General features: G+C 41.2%; 3 protein-coding genes across 4 annotated transcripts in view; 1 reads left to right on the forward strand and 2 right to left on the reverse strand.

Annotated features, from left to right (window-relative positions):
* Positions 1–1,628, forward strand: part of LOC106591843 (guanine nucleotide-binding protein G(o) subunit alpha) — a 34,027-nt gene extending 32,399 nt beyond the window's left edge. Inside the window, exon 9 of the mRNA XM_082966818.1 lies at positions 30–1,628. Coding sequence (XP_082822944.1) covers positions 30–220 — 191 coding nt within the window. The 3' untranslated portion in view covers positions 221–1,628. The remainder of the gene's footprint in view (positions 1–29) is intronic.
* A 954-nt stretch (positions 1,629–2,582) lies between these two features.
* LOC106591890 (neuropeptide B) lies at positions 2,583–4,717 on the reverse strand. The gene is made up of 2 exons (XM_014183163.3): positions 3,845–4,717; positions 2,583–3,162 (listed from the first exon to the last, which is right to left on the reverse strand). Exons 1-2 carry the CDS (start codon positions 4,112–4,114, stop codon positions 3,034–3,036), a joined length of 399 nt encoding a protein of 132 aa, XP_014038638.1. The 5' UTR covers positions 4,115–4,717; the 3' UTR covers positions 2,583–3,033.
* Positions 4,718–5,958: 1,241 nt separating this feature from the next.
* Positions 5,959–17,238, reverse strand: LOC123730896 (N-sulfoglucosamine sulfohydrolase). 2 transcript variants are annotated; one of them, XR_006762328.2, is made up of 11 exons: positions 16,859–17,238; positions 16,483–16,643; positions 16,066–16,171; positions 15,755–15,840; positions 13,379–13,612; positions 13,151–13,232; positions 11,638–11,906; positions 10,523–10,679; positions 9,898–10,104; positions 6,959–7,060; positions 5,959–6,666 (listed from the first exon to the last, which is right to left on the reverse strand). XR_006762328.2 is itself a non-coding variant. In XM_045709217.2 (11 exons), the coding sequence occupies exons 1-11, from the start codon at positions 16,947–16,949 to the stop codon at positions 6,558–6,560; spliced, it is 1,539 nt and encodes a 512-aa protein (XP_045565173.1). In that variant the 5' UTR covers positions 16,950–17,237; the 3' UTR covers positions 5,959–6,557. The 2 variants fall into 2 exon arrangements, 1 of the variants encoding a protein (XP_045565173.1); XM_045709217.2 differs by having other exon boundaries at positions 11,703–11,906; positions 16,859–17,237.
* Between the last annotated feature and the right edge of the window lie 1,580 nt (positions 17,239–18,818).

Raw genomic sequence — 18,818 nt, forward strand, 5'->3', positions numbered from 1 at the left:
TCTGTCTGTCTGTCTGTCTCCCTCCTCAGGTGCAGACTGTGACGTGGACGCTGCGGCCCGATACATCGCCGGAATGTTTGTCTCTCTCAACGCCACGCCCAGTAAACTCATCTACCACCACTTCACCACGGCAACGGACACCTCCAACGTACAGATTGTCTTCCAGGTCGTCATGGACACCATCATCAAAGAGAACCTAGAGGCCGTCTCTCTGCTGTGATTGGTTCTAAGAGTTCCTATGAGTTCTAACAGTTCCGATGGTGCTGGTTGGCTTCTGGACTCTGGGGTGAAGTTTCCCTCGGTACAGAGCTAGGCTCAGCTCCCCATCACCAAATCATAACCTTAAAGGGTCAATCAGCAGTTGCTACGTCCATTTTTGGAATTAACAACTGGCCCATTGATTCTTGAAGAATGTAACTTATAAATGCCTCGTGAGTTTAATTCAAAATATAAGCTTGTTTTACTCCAACGCTTGTAAACAACGTAAATGTAAACAAATAGCCTCAACATGGTTAACTAGAATGTTGATATCATGGATTGACAGTCTTTGCATCCATAGCTCTTGCTATGCATTTGAGAGAGGTTACAATTCTCCAGCCCCGTCCCTCAGCTTTTAACCAAAACGGGCGGGGAGTGTGCTTTGGTATTGTTTCAACTGCTGATTGCCGCTTTAACCGTTAGCGAGGGAAATGGAAAACCGACCCAAGATCAGTGACTAGGGGCTACGTCACCCTACTCTGTTTTCCGGTTCCGGAAGAAAAGCATTTTTAAGTGGACTTCATAGTGAAAGACCCCTCTGTACGTAACTTTTTGGAACGAGGAGAAGGTCCATTGGAGAACATTTCACTTCCCTCTCCTTGTTTTTGTGAACAATCATGGACTATGGTAATATTTATTTGTGTTGTTGTTATGCAACCCTAATCAGAATATGAATAATACAACAACATTTTAATTCTTAACATACTTGTTATATTTCTTATTCATACCAGAGCTGCCTCAGCAGCTCATTGGAGGCACCCTGTAGATGGTAATGATAGGCTTCCTCTCAGCTTTGGTTGCTCGGTTACAGTCATCCGGCTAAATGCTCACTCAGCTTAGTGCATGTCTTAGTGTGTGTGTGGGCAGGCAGGCGTGAGGATTTACCGTTTGTCCGTTAGATGCGCGGGCAGTGTGGTACTGCGTGTTGAGGTGTGGAGTTATGGGTCACTCATCCATACAGACTGTGTGTGTGTGTGTGAGGTAAGGGGTTCACTCATCCAAATTGTGTGTGTGTTAAGGGGTTAACTCATGCATACAGACTGTGTGTGTGTGTGTTATGCATATAGACTGTGTGTGTTTTCCTCCCATTCATCAATGCCGATCACTCCTTAATGGGACAGAGATCACAGAAAACAACTGGCTTTATTTAACTGCAGTAAATCTCATCACTCTTTTGTGTCCTGCTCTCTCTCTTTTCCTCCCTCTTGCTCTCTCTTCCTCTCTCAAACACCTCTTCCTTTCTCTCTCCTCTTTTTCTTAATTTACATGTTTGGGGATTTTTGTCTAAGTTGCCCAACAGACAAGTATCTGACTATTGCTATCAAACTATTTTCTAAGCATTTATGAGAAATAAAATCTTCTTACCATTATGTATTTATAAGAATCATTCCTAATTGTGCCCATTTATGGGGGTCTTGGGGGGGGGGGGATGCCTTTTTATGTAGACCTATGTAGTATTTAAATTCTGTTTTATATGATTTCTGTCATCTATTAACATTTTAATCTTGAGTTTTTGGGTTGAGATTTGGACACAGAATTGGATTATAATTCAGTCCATCTTGTGAAATAACTTGACCTTGGTGTCTTCAGATCAGTTGTCTATGCCAATTGAATAATTATTTGAATGTTTCGGAGTCGTTTGTTTACTGGCCGTGTTTTCATTTTTAGAAAGAAAATAAATCAGATTTAAGCAATAACATTTTCACTGTAGTCATTTAGCAGACGCTCTTATCCAGAGCGACTTACAGTAGTGAATGCATACGTTTTCATAATTTCGTACTGGTCCCCCGTGGGAATCGAACCCACAAACCTGGCGTTGCAAACACCATGCTCTACCAACTGAGCCACACGGGACCAATAAGGCCAGAGGGCGGTGTGGTATATGTGCAATATACCACGGCTAAGGGCTGTTCTTAATCACGACGCACTGCGGAGTGTCTTGATACAGCCCTTAGACATAGTATATTGGCCACAAACCCCTGAGGTGCCTTATTGCTATTATAAACTGGTTACCAACGCAATTAGAATTGTACTTTTTGTCATACTCATGGTATATGGTCTGATATACCATGGCTTTCAGCCAATCAGCATTCAGGGCTCTAACTACCCAGTTTAGAATAGGCTATATAGTGCAACTGACCAGAAAAATTAGCTTCAATGAAAAACACTGTCAGGATGAAAATACTTAAATATAAGTGATTTCTGTTGCTGAGGCATCGAAATAGGCTAGGTGCTACTGCACAAAAGAACATCTTCATTTGTTTCCACAATGAATATGTAGCCTAGGCTACTATCAGTCAAGCATAAATACAAATGTACACCAATCAAATTAGCAATATTTGTTCATTTTAATAAAATAAATAAAAGTACTTTGACAGGTTCTGCTCAGCAGGCAACGATTTATGAACATTTAATAATGGCCTACATTAGGCAACGCAGGTAACCTACAAGGGTGAGGGTTGGCATAGGAATATAGGGGAGTGTGGGGGGGTTGACAAAAGATAGCTTTGTAGCCTAGTAACAACTTTCTCTCACACACAAACACACATTGCACTTTGGGTTTTTCGTTTTGTCTTTTTTGTTTTGTTTTACACCGCTAGTATTAAACAAACATTATTCATATCCGTTTTTGTATATATATAAATGATGAGAAAACATTCAATGTCATCATCAATCAACGGTCCTTCTTTTTCGCTCACGCTGCCTGCGTCCTTGCCCATCTGCCTCGCGGAAAGTCAACTGTTGTTGTTGGCGCCGGCGGGAGATTTGTTGGTCTCACGCGGCCAGGCAGTCCAGCGAGTCGAGCGAGAGGAACACGTCAGCCTTGCACTGGAACGTACTCGTCCCGTCCCGCAGCAGCTCGCAGCTCTTCAGGTTGGGAGAGATGTCTGTCACACAGATGGCCTGAGAGCGAGAGAAACGGCGAGTTAAATGATGTTCAGTCATTAATTGTGGCAAATTAAAGTAGGCCTGTTTGGGGGAAATGTGCTGAAATGTAGAAAAATGGATACAAATTTTCAAGAAATGAAAATAATTTATGCTTATTGTCACATTGAAATATAGACCGACTACTGAGACATGTTGTCTTGTCAAAGGTTGGTTTTAGTTCAGTTTTGTTTTTGTCACATCCAGGTTGCTATTTATAGGCTATTATTCAAGTAGGTCTAGCCTATAGTCTACAATGTATTTTTATCGTGCATAAATACTGCTAAAACGTTTTAATTTCTTTGTGACAGTAGGCAAGTTGCGCGTCTCTTTGATGCTAAAAGGACAGCGCCTTTTACGCAGTAGTCTATCTGGCGCGCTACTTCCTAGTCGATTCCAATTTATATAATCTCACTTTTAAAAGATGTTTAAACTTTTAAATGTGACTACGGCACTCCCCCCCCCCCAAAAAAAATATATACATTATAACAATGGCAAAATTTGACAATGGCAATCAATTCACTTCATTAATTTGCGTGCAGGTAGAATCTAGGAAGAAATGTACTGTATTTTACCATATATGGGCCTAACATATTCTCTTTGGGTACCATCTACCTTAGACTTTTTAATTCAACGATTTTACCTCCCAAATCACACTTACCATGTTTTTGAGCACGGGGGTCTGTCGGTTACCGTCAGTCACCAAGTTGTTCTCGGTGCCGGTGTTCTCCCCGCTGTCCATCACCGTTTCTTCTGACTCAGACCTCCGGATGTACGGGGACCTCCGGATCCCGGACAGCAGACCCGAGGCTCGGCCGACCGAGTGGTAGCTCGGTCCGGTGGACTGCTTGTACCACGCCTCGATAGGATGGCACGAGATAAGCATGGAGATACCGACGCACACCACGGCGAATCTAACAGACCTATCCATCTCGGGACGCTTTTTTACGCAGCTGGATGGAATGTTGGTTTGACGGTTGGTTGTGGTTCGGTTTTCGTCGGGATGTTTTTGGTTCTTCTGTTCTTGTCTTCTTCTCTGGTGAGCTGTAGCCTAGGTTACCAATATCAACTGACGTTCTTGTTGGCAGGTTCTTCCGTTGGTTGTGTGTTCTCGAATGTTGTGGCCGTTTATATAGGCGCGCGGCACGATCGTGACCTGTCGACTGGATCAGAAAGATTGAATGATTCATCTTTACGCACGCAGATGAACAATCCAATCCGGATTTATGCGTTTTCTCTTTCCCCCTGTGTTTGGTGAGGTAGGGGGAGGTTGACATAGTGACATCACACCGATCCTCATAATCTGTTTCTTGAGAAAACTACAAAGTAAATTACGTTTATTGGCATATGGCTGGAATTTCGTCATAAATGGTCCAACTTCAGATGCTTTAACTTTACAGAACTGGGAGAGAAAGAGAGAGACAGTCCACTGAGTGGATTAGTGAATGTGTTCAAATGCTCGTAAATTATAGGCTATCCTAAAAAGCACACGTTTTCAGTTAGCTTGTTAGTTTATCCTTCGGTAGAACTCCATACCTCCACAACAGTGTAAATAAGATCCCCATGTTTAGATAACAGCCTATATAACCAATGAATGGTGTGGCTGCTGAACAAGTTGAGGAGACTAAATGACTTGGTGTTACCTTTGATTCTAAACTGTCATGGTCAAAACATATAGATTCAATGGTTGTAAAGATGGGGAGAGGTCTGGCCGTAATAAAGAATGCTCTGCTTTTATGACACCTCACTCAAAAAGCAAGTGTAGGCTCTAGTTTAGTCTTGATTATTGCCCAGTCCTGTGGTCAAGCTGCAGCTGGCCCAGAACAGAGCGGCAGGTCTTGCTCTTCATTGTAATCAGGGGGCCTCAATTTACACACACACTTAACCCACTAGACATGTCACCAGGGGTCTTTGGTTTTACAGTCCCCAAATCCAGAACAAATTCAAGAAAGCGTTCAGTATTATATAGAGCCATTATTGAATGGAACTCCCATCTCTTATTGCTTAAATGAACAGTAAACCTGGTTTCAAAAACCAGATAAAGCAACACAAGGCACAACGCCTCTCCCCTATTTGATAGTTTGGGTGTATGTATTGATATGTAGGCTACATGTGCCATTTTCTTTTTAATTGATGTAGTTCTGTTCTTGTCTATTACTGTTCTGTATTATGTCATGTTTCATGTTCTGTGTGGACCCCAGGAAGAGTAGCTGAAGCTATCGCAACAGCTAATGGGGATCCTAATAAAATACCAAATATCACCTTGTCGCCCGCCCATACATGACCAAATGGGAAAATAATAATTACGCATAGGCTCCATTAACCTAGATAAAAAAAGTTAACTTAAAAGTGCTGATCAAAGGCCATCTCCAATATCGGAGAGCAGATCATCAATAATCTGACTATATAACGCTAATGGAACTGAGTAGTCTATGATTTAAAACGAATCGATGAATCAAATTGTCTGTGGTTCTTGTGATTCAGCCAGATCTGATGGTAGTCGACTTGTTGTGTGCTCTACATGCAACAGGCTGATATAATATAGTCTAGAAACAATCCTAGCAAGCCAGCTGCTTGGAATAAAAAGGTCTGTAAATAAAACAGAACATTTCTGTTTCCTTCTTACATTTCCGTTCATCCCATCCCCAAATATAAGTTTGACACCAAAGAGAAATAGACTTTAAACTGTGATGCTCCAACTAGTTCATATAACTATATCAGCTTTTAAGAACTTAAATACTGATGACATTATTATGAAAAAAATTATAAACAGGAGAAGCAAGAAAATACTTTATTTTACAAAATACATAAAATCTCAACATCTAGATGTTGTCAAACTGAAATCATACAAAACATACATTGTATGAAACCCAGTACATTTGCACTGAAGCTATACCACATTTGTTTTTTGTTTTTCAGCCATAAATGGTCATCATAATCATAACCCATAGTTCTTCCTGTTCAGGTCACGAGGTGGTTTCTGGTCAAAACTCCTGGCCCTATAGTCATAACTCATGGGTTATAACTCACATTAAAATAAAGACAGTTGTGGCTACACAAAATCCCCAAGTACCTCTTTAATGGCCACATGTACTCTTAATGGCCACATGTACTCTTAACCTCTACCTGTTACAGCCACAAAAGGATGGGCCATCGCAGGAGCCGGATTCCTCTCCATCTTACTTCCTAGATTCCTTCTTTCTAGGGAGATGTTCCTGGACACTGTGATTCTTCTTCTGCATTGATTGCTCTGTGGAGGTTCAGGCCAGCTAACTGTGAAGCACATTGTGACTACTGCTGATGTTAAAAGGGCTTTATAAAATAAATATGATTGATTGTGGATCAATCATGGTCCAGTTGTGGTCTAGTTGCGGTCAGACTCCGTTGTAGAGTGGTCGACAGTGTGGTTCCAGTTTGTCCTCCAGCACAGCGTCTGGTCCACAGACCCAAGGATCCCCAGTTTCCCACTGCCACTTCAGCAGCCTGCCAACATAACATTAGGAAATAAATAAGATAACAAATAACATAAGATATAACATAAGAAATTCCCCCAAGGGGAAAATGGTTTGGCTTTCTCGAAATTCCCAGGTTTTCCTGAAATGTTTGAAGGATTCCATATTTCTTGCTTATTCCATCCTGATTTTGGGAATCTTCCAACCCCGATTTCTGGAAAACCTGGGAATTTTGGGAAAGTTACCGGAATTTTGCAACCCTGCATAATATCCATATCGATATACAATAATCGATCCATAATATAAAGAACAGTAATACTAACCTGTGTCTGAGGCTCTCCAGGACCGGGGCGAGAGCCGGGTCCCCAGCCAGGTTCACAGTCTCCTCTGGGTCCGACCGCAAGTCAAAAAGCTCCCAGCGGTCCCTGTAGTAGTCATAGAAAGATGTTTTCCCAGGGTTAGAGGTTCCAAGCCTATTCTATCAATTATATATCTATGGTAGTATCATAGATATAGAACCCTTTATTTTATATTGTATAGCTTTTATATTGTTTATAGACTCCGATGCTTTATATTGTATAGTTTTTATATTGTATAGTTTAATTTCTATGGTAATGAAGATAGTATAACAACAGTAGTACCGCTACATAAGAGAATAATTAAGCAAATACTATAAAAGGCCCAAAGGTGTGTTGTCTATTGACATATCCCACAACCCCCTTGAGGTGCCTTATTGCTATTATAAACTGGTTACCAACATAAATAGAAAAGTAAACAAGTATTTTTGCCCAACCGTGGTATATTTAAGCAATAAGGCACGAGGAGGTGTGGTATATGGCCAATATACCACGGCTAACGGCTGTTCTTATGCACGACGCATAAATAAAAATCATCAATCTACACACAATACCCGTAATGACAAAGCAAAAACAGGTTTTTAGAAATGTTTGCAAATTTATTACAAATAAAAAACAGACACCTTACTTACATAATTATTCAGAACCTTTGCTATGAGACTCAAAATTGAGCTCCAGTCCATTCTGTTTCCATTGATCATCCTTGAGATGTTTCTACAACTTGATTGGTGTCCACCTGTGGTAAATTAAATTGATTGGACATGATTTGGAAAGGCACACACACCCCTGTCTATATAAGGTCCAACAGTTGACAGTGCATGTCATAGCAAAAACCAAGCCATGAGGTTGAAGGAATTGTCCGTAGAGTTTCAAGACAGGATTGTGTCAGGGCACAGATCTGGGGAAGGGTACCAAAACATTTTTTCAGCATTGATGGTCCCCAAGAACAGTGGCATCCATCATTCTTAAATGGAAGAAGTTTGGAACCACCAAGACTCTTCCTAGAGCTAAGTTAGGGAGGTGACCAAGAACCCAATGGTCACTCTGACAGAGCTTCAGAGTTCCTCTGTGGAGATGGGAGAAACTTCCAGAAGGACAACCATCTCTGCAGCACTCCACCAATCAGGCCTTTATGAGTAAAAGGTCTGAATACTTCTATATATGTAATATTTCAGTTTTTTTTATTCACAAACATTTCTAAAAACCTGTTTTTGCTTTATCATTATGATATTGTGTGTAGATTGATGAGAAAAAAACAACAATTTCATAAATGTTAGAATAAGGCTGTAACGTAACAAAATGTGGAAAAAGTCAAGGGATCTGAATACTTTCCAAATGCACTACATACGGCTGAAATGTTGTTTCAGCCAATCAGCATCCAGGACCCAAAGTTCCTGGTTTCTAGTCTAGTATTATAGTGTTCGTTGTATCGGTCTAAGCTCCTGACTCCGAACCACACACGCCACCTCAGCGACGGGGGTTCTCTGGGGTTTCTACACACCTCTCTATGTCTATCTCCCTATCTGTAATTACATCTGTCCTCTCAACTCAGATACATAAAGGGATCTCCTTCAAAAAGTACCTGTAGTAGTATTGTTGCAGGGTCTTGAACCAGCCTGTGGGCCGCCTGGCCAGGGTGTTATTCAGATATATAGTATAATAGTGTATATAATAATATTATAACAGTACCTGTAGTAGTATTGTTGCAGGGTCTTGAACCAGCCTGTGGGCCGCCTGGCCAGGGTGTTATTCAGATATATACTAATGTATAATATAACTATCATGCTGTGTTGTCATGAGTTGCTGCCTTGTTATGTTGTTGTCTTAGGTCTCTCTTTATGTAGTAGTGTTGTCTCTCTTGTAATCACAGGCACCCGTCCCCGCAGGAAGCCTTTTGGTAGGCCGTCATTGTAAATAAGAATTTGTTATTAACTGACTTGCCTAGTTAAATAAAGGTTAAAAATAATAAAAAAACAAGTGTGTAATATAGTAAAATAGTGTATAATATAGTATAATAGTGTTTAATGTAATAGTGAATAATATAGTATAATAGTGTATAATATAATAGTGTATAATATAGTGTAATATAAGTGTATAATATAATATAGTATACTAGTGTGTAATATAAGTGTGTAATAGTGTATAATAGTGTATAATATAAGTGTGTAGTAGTGTATAATAGTGTATATAATAGTATTATAACAGTACCTGTAGTAGTATTGTCGCAGAGCCTTAAACCAGCGTGAGGGCCGCCCGGCCAGGGTGTTAATCAGATATATACTAGTGTAAAATATAGTATAATAGTGTATAATATAATAGTGTAAAATATAATATAATAGTGTATAATATAATAGTGTATAGTATAATAGTGTATAATATAATAGCGTATAATAGTGTATAATATAATAGCGTATAATAGTGTATAATATAATAGTGTGTAATAGTGTATAATATAATAGTGTGTAATAGTGTATAATATAATAGCGTATAATAGTGTATAATATAATAGTGTGTAATAGTGTATAATATAATAGCGTATAATAGTGTGTAATAGTGTATAATATAATAGCGTATAGTGTATAATATAATAGTGTATAATATAATAGCGTATAATAGTGTATAATATAATAGTGTGTAATAGTGTATAATATAATAGTGTGTAATAGTGTATAATATAATAGCGTATAATAGTGTATAATATAATAGCGTATAATATAATAGTGCGTAATAGTGTATAATATAATAGCGTATAATAGTGTATAATATAATAGTGTGTAATAGTGTATAATATAGCGTGTAATAGTGTATAATATAATAGCGTATAATAGTGTATAATATAATAGCGTATAATAGTGTATAATATAATAGTGTATAATATAGTATATAATAGTGTATTATAACAGTACCTGTAGTAGTATTGTTGCAGGGTCTTGAACCAGCCTGTGGGCCGTCCGGCCAGGGTGTTATTCAGCAGGTCCTGGAAGGTGGGAGAGACATAGAAGTCCTGGTCTATGGGGAAGGGCATGCGGTAGTGGAGGTTGTGGAGCAGGCGGTACGCTCCCTGGTGGATGGAGCGGATAGGGTAGTACATGGTCACCTCATGGAGGGACTGGCTGCCGTAGACAGTGTGGAAGAACAAAGAAGACATAAATAAAGCAATAATCCAAAGTACAGTGTAGTAATGAGTAATTACAATACTTGTTAGACTGAAATAATAATTAAACAGTAATAAGGACCCTGTAATGTAAAGTGTTACCTAATACACACAAATAAAGAAAGTCACACTATGGGCCAGTTTCCCAGACACAGATTCTAACTAGTCCTGAACTAAAAATCATTCTCAATGGAGAATCTGCATGGAACATGCTGTTCAGTCCAGGACAACAGTAGGTATAATCACAGTGTCTGGGAAACCACCCAATATATAGTCTCAGTGGTTTACTGGTTATAACACCAACATCTAACACACCGTGCCTTCCTTCCTTTGTACCTGGCGTAGACGGTGTGCTTGGCGGAGGGGGTGGGTTTTACCTGGCGTAGACGGTGTGCCAGGCGGCGGGTGAGGGTTCAGCGATGAGGGCAGGGAGGAGGGAGCGGCCTGTGAGGCTGACAGGGGTGGTAGGGGTGCCCGGGAGGCAGTATGAGGGGTACGGTATGGAGAACCAGTCCAGTAAGGTGGGGGTGATGTCTGGAGGGAGGGAGGGAGAGCGATGGTTAGGTTCTATCACAATTTGTCTTCCTGTAACTCCTCATATCCAATATCCTTGCCTCCTTAAAGCACATTGGAGGAGAACATCCAAGATTTTCCCCCTCTGACCTTCTCCACCAATGGGCTTTGAGAAAGAGGCGAGGAGAGAGAGGATGTGAGGAATCGTGGAAAGGCAAATTGAGATTTAAACATAGTGGTTAAATTACTTTTAAAATCCTTCCTTCCTCCTTTCCTTGGTGACTCCCTAACATATACTGTAGAAGGGTAGTTATGTCTCCCCTTAATGGTAACATAGTGGAATTACACACATGCATCAAGAAATACATCCACACATCCATTAATTCATTCTCCCCAGCTATTATCAGTCAATCCACCAATACCTCCTTCCCTCCTCCCTTTTCTTCTCTCTCCCTCCCTCCAACCATCATTCTCTCTCTCCCTCCCTCCAACCATCATTCTCTCTCTCCCTCCCTCCAACCATCATTCTCTCTCTCCCTCCCTCCAACCATCATTCTCTCTCTCCCTCCCTCCAACCATCATTCTCTCTCTCTCTCCCTCCCTCCAACCATCATTCTCTCTCTCCCTCCCTCCAACCATCATTCTCTCTCTCTCCCTCCCTCCAACCATCATTCTCTCTCTCTCCCTCCCTCCAACCATCATTCTCTCTCTCCCTCCCTCCAACCATCATTCTCTCTCTCCCTCCCTCCAACCATCATTCTCTCTCTCCCTCCCTCCCAACCATCATTCTCTCTCTCTCCCTCCAACCATCATTCTCTCTCTCTCCCTCCCTCCAACCATCATTCTCTCTCTCCCTCCCTCCAACCATCATTCTCTCTCTCCCTCCCTCCAACCATCATTCTCTCTCTCTCCCTCCCTCCAACCATCATTCTCTCTCCCTTCCTCCCTCCAACCATCATTCTCTCTCCCTCCCTCTCACCCAGTAGACTGACGTAGGCCTGGCTGGTCCCTCCCTCTTGCTCCCCCTCTCTCCCTCCCTCTCACCCAGTAGACTGACGTAGGCCTGGCTGGTCCCTCCCCATCTCTCCCTGTGTTCAGGTGATGACACCAACATGGGTTCTGCGGTGCCTGATCCGTACAGGTTGGTGCGTCCGTTGGGGAAAGGGATACCGTTATCAGAGCTGTAGATCACCAAGGTGTCGTTCTCATAACCAGCCTCCCTCAACTCAGCCAGCACCAGACCAATACCTATGGAAGACAGTAGAGGATATGTGGTGAACAGAGTGCCCCATGGTGGCGGTGGGGTTATGGTATGGGCAGGGATAAGCTACGGACAGCGAACACAATTGTATTTTATCGATGGCAATTTGAATGCACAGAGATACTGTGACAAGATCCTGAGGCCCATTGTGAGGCCCATTTTTTTAAGGTAATGTGACCAACAGATGCATATCTGTATTCCCAGTCATGTGTATTCCATAGATTAGGGCCTCATGAATTTATATCAACCGACTGGTTTCCTTATATGAACTGTAACTCAGACAAAATCGTTGAAATTGTTGCATGTTGCGTTTATATCATTTGTTCAGTATAGTTTGTGAAATGTAGAAAACAGAACTCTGAATGGGTCATGTGATGAGCGATTGCGTTGACTCCCGCCATTAGATCATTTTGGTACAGTGTGTCAATTTATCTGATTATCAGCTGTTGTCAAACACGTGAGTCGGGAAAAGACGAGTGAATTCTACTAGATCAAACGCCGAAATGAGTATGCAGTTTAAGTATGTAGTACGCTAGTGTGGGTATTCGGACATAGCCATGGATGGATTAATGGTGTAGAACCAGACTAATACCTACAGCGGAGAAGTTTACTTGTCATGTATTAGCTATGTAATAAATAGATATCTAATATACGTCTGTGTGTGTTCTAGCATGCATGTGTGTGTTCCTCTCTCTATTCATGTCGGTGTGTGTGTTTGTTCCTCTCTATTCATGTCGGTGTGTGTGTGTGTTCTTGCATGCATGTGTGTGTCGGTGTGTGTTCCTCTCTCTATTCATATCGGTGTGTGTGTGTGTGTGTGTGTTCCTCTCTCTATTCATATCGGTGTGTGTGTGTGTGTGTGTGTGTGTTCCTCTCTCTATTCATATCGGTGTGTGTGTGTGTGTGTGTGTGTGTGTGTGTGTTCATCTCTCTATTCATATCGGTGTGTGTGTGTGTGTGTGTTCCTCTCTCTATTCATATCGGTGTGTGTGTGTGTGTGTGTGTGTGTGTTCCTCTCTCTATTCATGTCGGTGTGTGTGTGTGTGTGTGTTCCTCTCTCTATTCATATCGGGTGTGTGTGTGTGTGTGTGTGTGTGTGTGTGTGTGTGTGTGTGTTCCTCTCTCTATTCATGTCGGTGTGTGTTCCTCTCTCTATTCATATCGGTGTGTGTGTGTGTGTGTGTGTTCCTCTCTCTATTCATGTCGGTGTGTGTGTTCTTCCTCCTCTTACCCTGGTCCAGTCTGCTAACTGTAGTGTACTGGGCAGCCAAATCAGCTCTCGCTACAGGGGTGTCTGGGATGAAGTGGGGCACCTGGGTAAGTGTTATATTACATATGATATTATATTCAATGAAATAATTAATGATAGTACTCTCAAATAGCAGGTGGAAAGTGATATACTGTCTTAGAATAGATTTGAGTAGAACAGAGTACAACAGAACCAGCACCAAATCCTTACCTTGACTTGGTCTGGGGTGTAGTATTCTGGCTTCCAATCTGGAATCCTCCCCATTCCACTCTGGCCGTTCCCAAACTTCTCACAGAATGATCCGTACTGCGGTTGGGAATGTCCACAGCGGTGGGTGTCATGGAACGCTACATACAAGAAGAACGGTCTCTCTTCCTCTTCCTTTCTCTGGGTCTGGAAGAACTTCCTGACCAGTAGTTTGATCCGGGTGATATTCCGACCCACCTAGTAGTAGTAGTAGTAGTATCAGCAGTAGTAGTAGTAGTAGTAGCAGCAGTAGTAGTAATAGTAGTAGTAGTAGTAGTAGTAGTAGCAGTAGTAGTAATAGTAGTAGTAGCAGCAGCAGTAGTAGCAGTATTAGTAGTAGTAATAGTAGTAGTAGTAGCAGCAGCAGTAGTAGCAGTATTAGTAGTAGTAATAGTAGTAGTAGTAGCAGCAGCAGTAGTAGCAGTATTAGTAGTAGTAATAGTAGTAGTAGTAGCAGCAGCAGTAGTAGCAGTATTAGTAGTAGTAATAGTAGTAGTAGTAGCAGCAGTAGTAGTAGAAGTAGCAGTAGTAATAGTAGTAGTAGTAGCAGCAGCAGTAGTAGCAGTATTAGTAGTAGTAATAGTAGTAGTAGTAGCAGCAGCAGTAGTAGCAGTATTAGTAGTAGTAATAGTAGTAGTAGTAGCAGCAGTAGTAGTAGAAGTAGCAGTAGTAATAGTAGTAGTAGTAGCAGCAGCAGTAGTAGCAGTATTAGTAGTAGTAATAGTAGTAGTAGTAGCAGCAGCAGTAGTAGCAGTATTAGTAGTAGTAATAGTAGTAGTAGTAGCAGCAGTAGTAGTAGAAGTAGCAGTAGTAATAGTAGTAGTAGTAGCAGCAGCAGTAGTAGCAGTATTAGTAGTAGTAATAGTAGTAGTAGTAGCAGCAGCAGTAGTAGCAGTATTAGTAGTAGTAATAGTAGTAGTAGTAGCAGCAGTAGCAGTAGTAGTAATAGTAGTAGTAGCAGCAGCAGTAGTAGCAGTATTAGTAGTAGTAATAGTAGTAGTAGCAGCAGTAGTAGTAGCAGTATTAGTAGTAGTAATAGTAGTAGTAGCAGCAGTAGTAGTAGAAGTAGCAGTAGTAATAGTAGTAGTAGTAGCAGCAGCAGTAGTAGCAGTATTAGTAGTAGTAATAGTAGTAGTAGTAGCAGCAGCAGTAGTAGCAGTATTAGTAGTAGTAATAGTAGTAGTAGTAGCAGCAGCAGTAGTAGCAGTATTAGTAGTAGTAATAGTAGTAGTAGTAGCAGCAGCAGTAGTAGCAGTATTATTAGTAGTAATAGTAGTAGTAGCAGCAGTAGTAGTAGAAGTAGCAGTAGTAGTAGTAGTAGTAGTAGTAGTAGCAGCAGTAGTAGTAGAAGTAGCAGTAGTAGTAGTAGTAGTAGTAGTAGTAGCAGCAGTAGTAGTAGAAGTAGCAGTAGTAGTAGTAGTAGTAGTAGTAGCAGCAGTAGTAGTAGAAGTAGCAGTAGTAGTAGTAGTAGTAGTAGTAGCAGCAGTAGTAGTAGAAGTAGCAGTAGTAGTAGTAGTAGTAGCAGCAGTAGTAGTAGAAGTAGCAGTAGTAGTAGTAGTAGTAGTAGTAGCAGCAGTAGTAGTAGTAGTAGTAGTAGTAGTAGTAGCAGCAGTAGTAGTAGAAGTAGCAGTAGTAGTAATAGTAGTAGTAGCAGTATTAGTAGTAGTAATAGTAGTAGTAGTAGCAGCAGTAGTAGTAGAAGTAGCAGTAGTAGTAATAGTAGTAGTAGCAGTATTAGTAGTAGTAATAGTAGTAGTAGCAGCAGTAGTAGTAGTAGTAGCAGTAGTAGTAATAGTAGTAGTAGCAGCAGTAGTAGCAGTATTAGTAGTAGTAATAGTAGTAGTAGTAGCAGCAGTAGTAGTAGAAGTAGCAGTAGTAGTAATAGTAGTAGTAGTAGCAGCAGTAGTAGTAGTAGTAGCAGTAGTAGTAATAGTAGTAGTAGCAGCAGTAGTAGCAGTATTAGTAGTAGTAATAGTAGTAGTAGTAGCAGCAGTAGTAGTAGAAGTATTAGTAGTAGTAATAGTAGTAGTAGTAGCAGCAGTAGTAGTAGAAGTATTAGTAGTAGTAATAGTAGTAGTAGTAGCAGCAGTAGTAGTAGTAGTAGCAGTAGTAGTAATAGTAGTAGTAGCAGCAGTAGTAGCAGTATTAGTAGTAGTAATAGTAGTAGTAGTAGCAGCAGTAGTAGTAGAAGTAGCAGTAGTACAATTTGTTTTAGCTGATTAACTGTTTATTAATTATACACCAATTTACAATCATAGATTGTCATAAAATAATAAGATCCTAAAATAGCATAATAACGCTAAACAAACAATATATAAAATAATGCTTTAATAATTCTACCTGAAGTACAGAGTTGTTTTCCTCTGTGTAGGCGAAGTCAAAGGGATAGACAGGGCCAGGGCCTACGTGTTTCTTCCCAATTATCCCTGTATGGAGGAGGAATAGAGAAACTGCTACTCTGGTACACTCCATCAAAACACACATGTACGCACGCACGTGTCATGCGTGTGTGTGCGTACGTGTGATGATGAGTATGTGTTATCTACCTGTGTGTGTGTGTGTGTGTGTGTGTGTGTAAGGTCTTGACAATGCTAAGGGTATGTGTGTGTTCGTGTGATGATGAGTGTGACGGGTGAATGTGTGTTACCTACCTGTGCGTATGTTAGCTTGGCCCAGCAGTAGAGGTAGGCTTTGTACTCCGTCAAACGAGTTGAAGTGATGGACTCCCTGGTGCAGGCCGTACATACCATTCTGATGCTGAGGACAGAGGAACACGGGAAAACAAAATGGATGAATATTAGACCTGCCCTGGAAGGCAACCTATTCCCTATATGGCTCTGGTCAAAAGTAGTGCACTGTATAGGGTATAGTGTTCCATCTGGGATGTACGCACTTTATGTTGCTGTATGCATCATGAAGAAAAATTACAATAGGAGTGTGTACCAAAGGGCACCCTGTTATTTAGTACACTACTTTTGACCAGGACCCATAAGGAGGAGGTGAACACACACCACTCTCGCTCTTGCGTTCTCTCTCTATACACACACAGGAAACACACACACACCTACCTGCGGCAGGCCTGTCAGTATGGTGGATCGGCTGGGAGAACAGCTACTAACGGAGGTGAAGGCATTCTGGAACACCAGGCTACGTCGACCCAGGGCGGCTAGGTGAGGCGTACGGACCACGGTGTTGTTATAGACCGACGTCTCGAAGCCTGCGTCGTCCGCTGAGAGAGCGAGGGAGGAAGGGAGTGGGGGAGTGGAGAGAGAGTGAAGGGGGGAGAGATGAAGTGTGTAGACCTAGTAGCTAAGTAGATCAACTGAAGTCAAAAACTCACAAATATATCTGATCGAACTCATTGATAAGTGACACGCAGTGACAACACGGATATTTGATGAAAGCAACTGCAGTTAATATAACCCAAAGCATAAAGAGACTTACCGATAATAAGAAGAACATTTCTCTTCTTGCACTCTCCAACACAGCATATTACCGTCAGTAACAAAACTAACACCTTATGACCAACGGCCATATCCGTCTCATAAAGTTCCAAATCATAAACACAATCTTTTCAGTTGCAGTAAATTGCAGTCCACTTTTTAAGAAAATATAGCATCAGCTCTATAAAGCTTATCTCACACTCCTGTCAAAGTGTTTGTTTGACATTATTGACATATTCTACATTGAAGTAAGCCTATCCTCTACATACTGATTACTCTCGCAAAAATCTATATTTTGTTTTCTCTTGATCAAAGAAACTGCAGTATGAAAATCAATTTGATTTTCTCCCGGAACACAGCTTTTCAAACCCCGCCCACTTTGGTCACATGATCGTGGTCACATGAGGCGGAGTGTTTAAGTTTTGCCGGAGAAGAGTGGACGCAACAGAAGTCGCTTTTTTTTCTTGCTCATTCATTCTGTGTCCATTCCACTGGATAATTTTATTGCCAGTCAGTATTTGCCTGTCCAGTCTGTGTGTGTGTGTGTGTGTGTGTGTGTGTGTGTGTGTGTGTGTGTGTGTGTGTGTGTGTGTGTGTGTGTGTGTGTGTGTGTGTGTGTGTGTGTGTGTGTGTGTGTGTAAGGTCTTGGCAATGCTAAGGGTATGTGTGTGTGCATATGATGATGAGTGTGAAGGGTGAATGTGTGTTACCTACCTGTGCGTATGTTAGCTTGGCCCAGCAGTAGAGGTAGGCTTTGTACTCTGTCAAACGAGTTGAAGTGATGGACTTCCTGGTGCAGGCCGTACATACCATTTTGTGTGTGTGTGTGTGTGTGTGTGTGTGTGTGTGTGTGTGTGTGTGTGTGTGTGCCTGAGGCCTGAGCAGCTATGAAAATGACTGTGGACCCAGTGAAAAATTTTAAACTGTATGAAACCAGAATGCAAATTGTAAAGTAGATCAACCAAATTGTCATGTGATTGTGGCTAGCCAGTGTCAAGTTAAATTTGCCAGCCAGCGCCATAGCCATACATTCTAAATGGGATGTGGTGGGCTGGCATGGTGATAACATAACCATATATTCTAAATGGGGTGGGTTGGCATGGTGATACCATAGCCATATATTCTAAATGGGGTGGGTTGGCATGGTGATACCATAGCCATATATTCTAAATGGGATGGGGTGGGTTGGCATGGTGATACCATAACCATATATTATAAATGGGATGGGGTGGGTTGGCATGGTGATACCATAACCATATATTCTAAATGGGATGGGGTGGGTTGGCATGGTGATACCATAGCCATATATTCTAAATGGGATGGGGTGGGTTGGCATAGCCATATATTCTAAATGGGATGGGGTGGGTTGGCATGGTGATACCATAGCCATATATTCTAAATGGGATGGGGTGGGTTGGTGATACCATAGCCATAGATTTTAAATGGAGTTGGTTGGCATGGTGATAGTTAAATCAATCTGCGTATGTTAGGCTGTGTATGTTCTTTTGCCTCCACTGAATTTAGAAACTATATATTCAATAAATAAGTGAGCCAAAAATATTTTGCTCATGCTCTGTTGGCAGTACAGTAGAACTCATGAAAGTAGAGTACAGTATACTGACTGATAAATGCACGTAGCCTACAGTCTAGTTCATCTTGGTTGGCGCCCTGATATAAATCTCACACTTGTGGGTAGGATTTTAATAGTTAAAGGAAAACTCCACCCAAAAACTACCCTTTGGCACAGTATTTGTTTCATTAGTCCATTGTTGACGTAGTCCCAACATGTTTTGCTAGTCAGCAATCCAATTTTTAAGATAAGCAACTTTCAAAATACAGACATCACCATATGATGCCGAATACGTCATATGGGGATGATTTCTGTATTTTGAAAGTTGCTTATCTTGAAAACTCGATTGCTGACAAGCAAAACCATTTTCCTTTAAGTCTGTCAGGAGATT

This window comes from Salmo salar, chromosome 02, assembly GCF_965601325.2.
Source record: "Salmo salar chromosome 02, fSalSal1, whole genome shotgun sequence".
Lineage (NCBI taxonomy): Eukaryota > Metazoa > Chordata > Actinopteri > Salmoniformes > Salmonidae > Salmo > Salmo salar.

Coding starts and splice junctions, on each gene's coding strand:
- LOC106591890 (XM_014183163.3), bottom strand. CDS start 4,114: ATGGATAGGTCTGTTAGATTCGCCGTGGTGTGCGTCGGTATCTCCATG. Junction 3,163..3,844: donor CCCCCGTGCTCAAAAACATG/GTAAGTGTGATT, acceptor TCTCGCTCTCAG/GCCATCTGTGTGACAGACAT.
- LOC123730896 (XM_045709217.2), bottom strand. CDS start 16,949: ATGGCCGTTGGTCATAAGGTGTTAGTTTTGTTACTGACGGTAATATGC. Junction 16,644..16,858: donor AAATGTTCTTCTTATTATCG/GTAAGTCTCTTT, acceptor TCGCTCTCTCAG/CGGACGACGCAGGCTTCGAG. Junction 7,061..9,897: donor CTGCAACAATACTACTACAG/GTACTGTTATAA, acceptor TGACTACTACAG/GGACCGCTGGGAGCTTTTTG.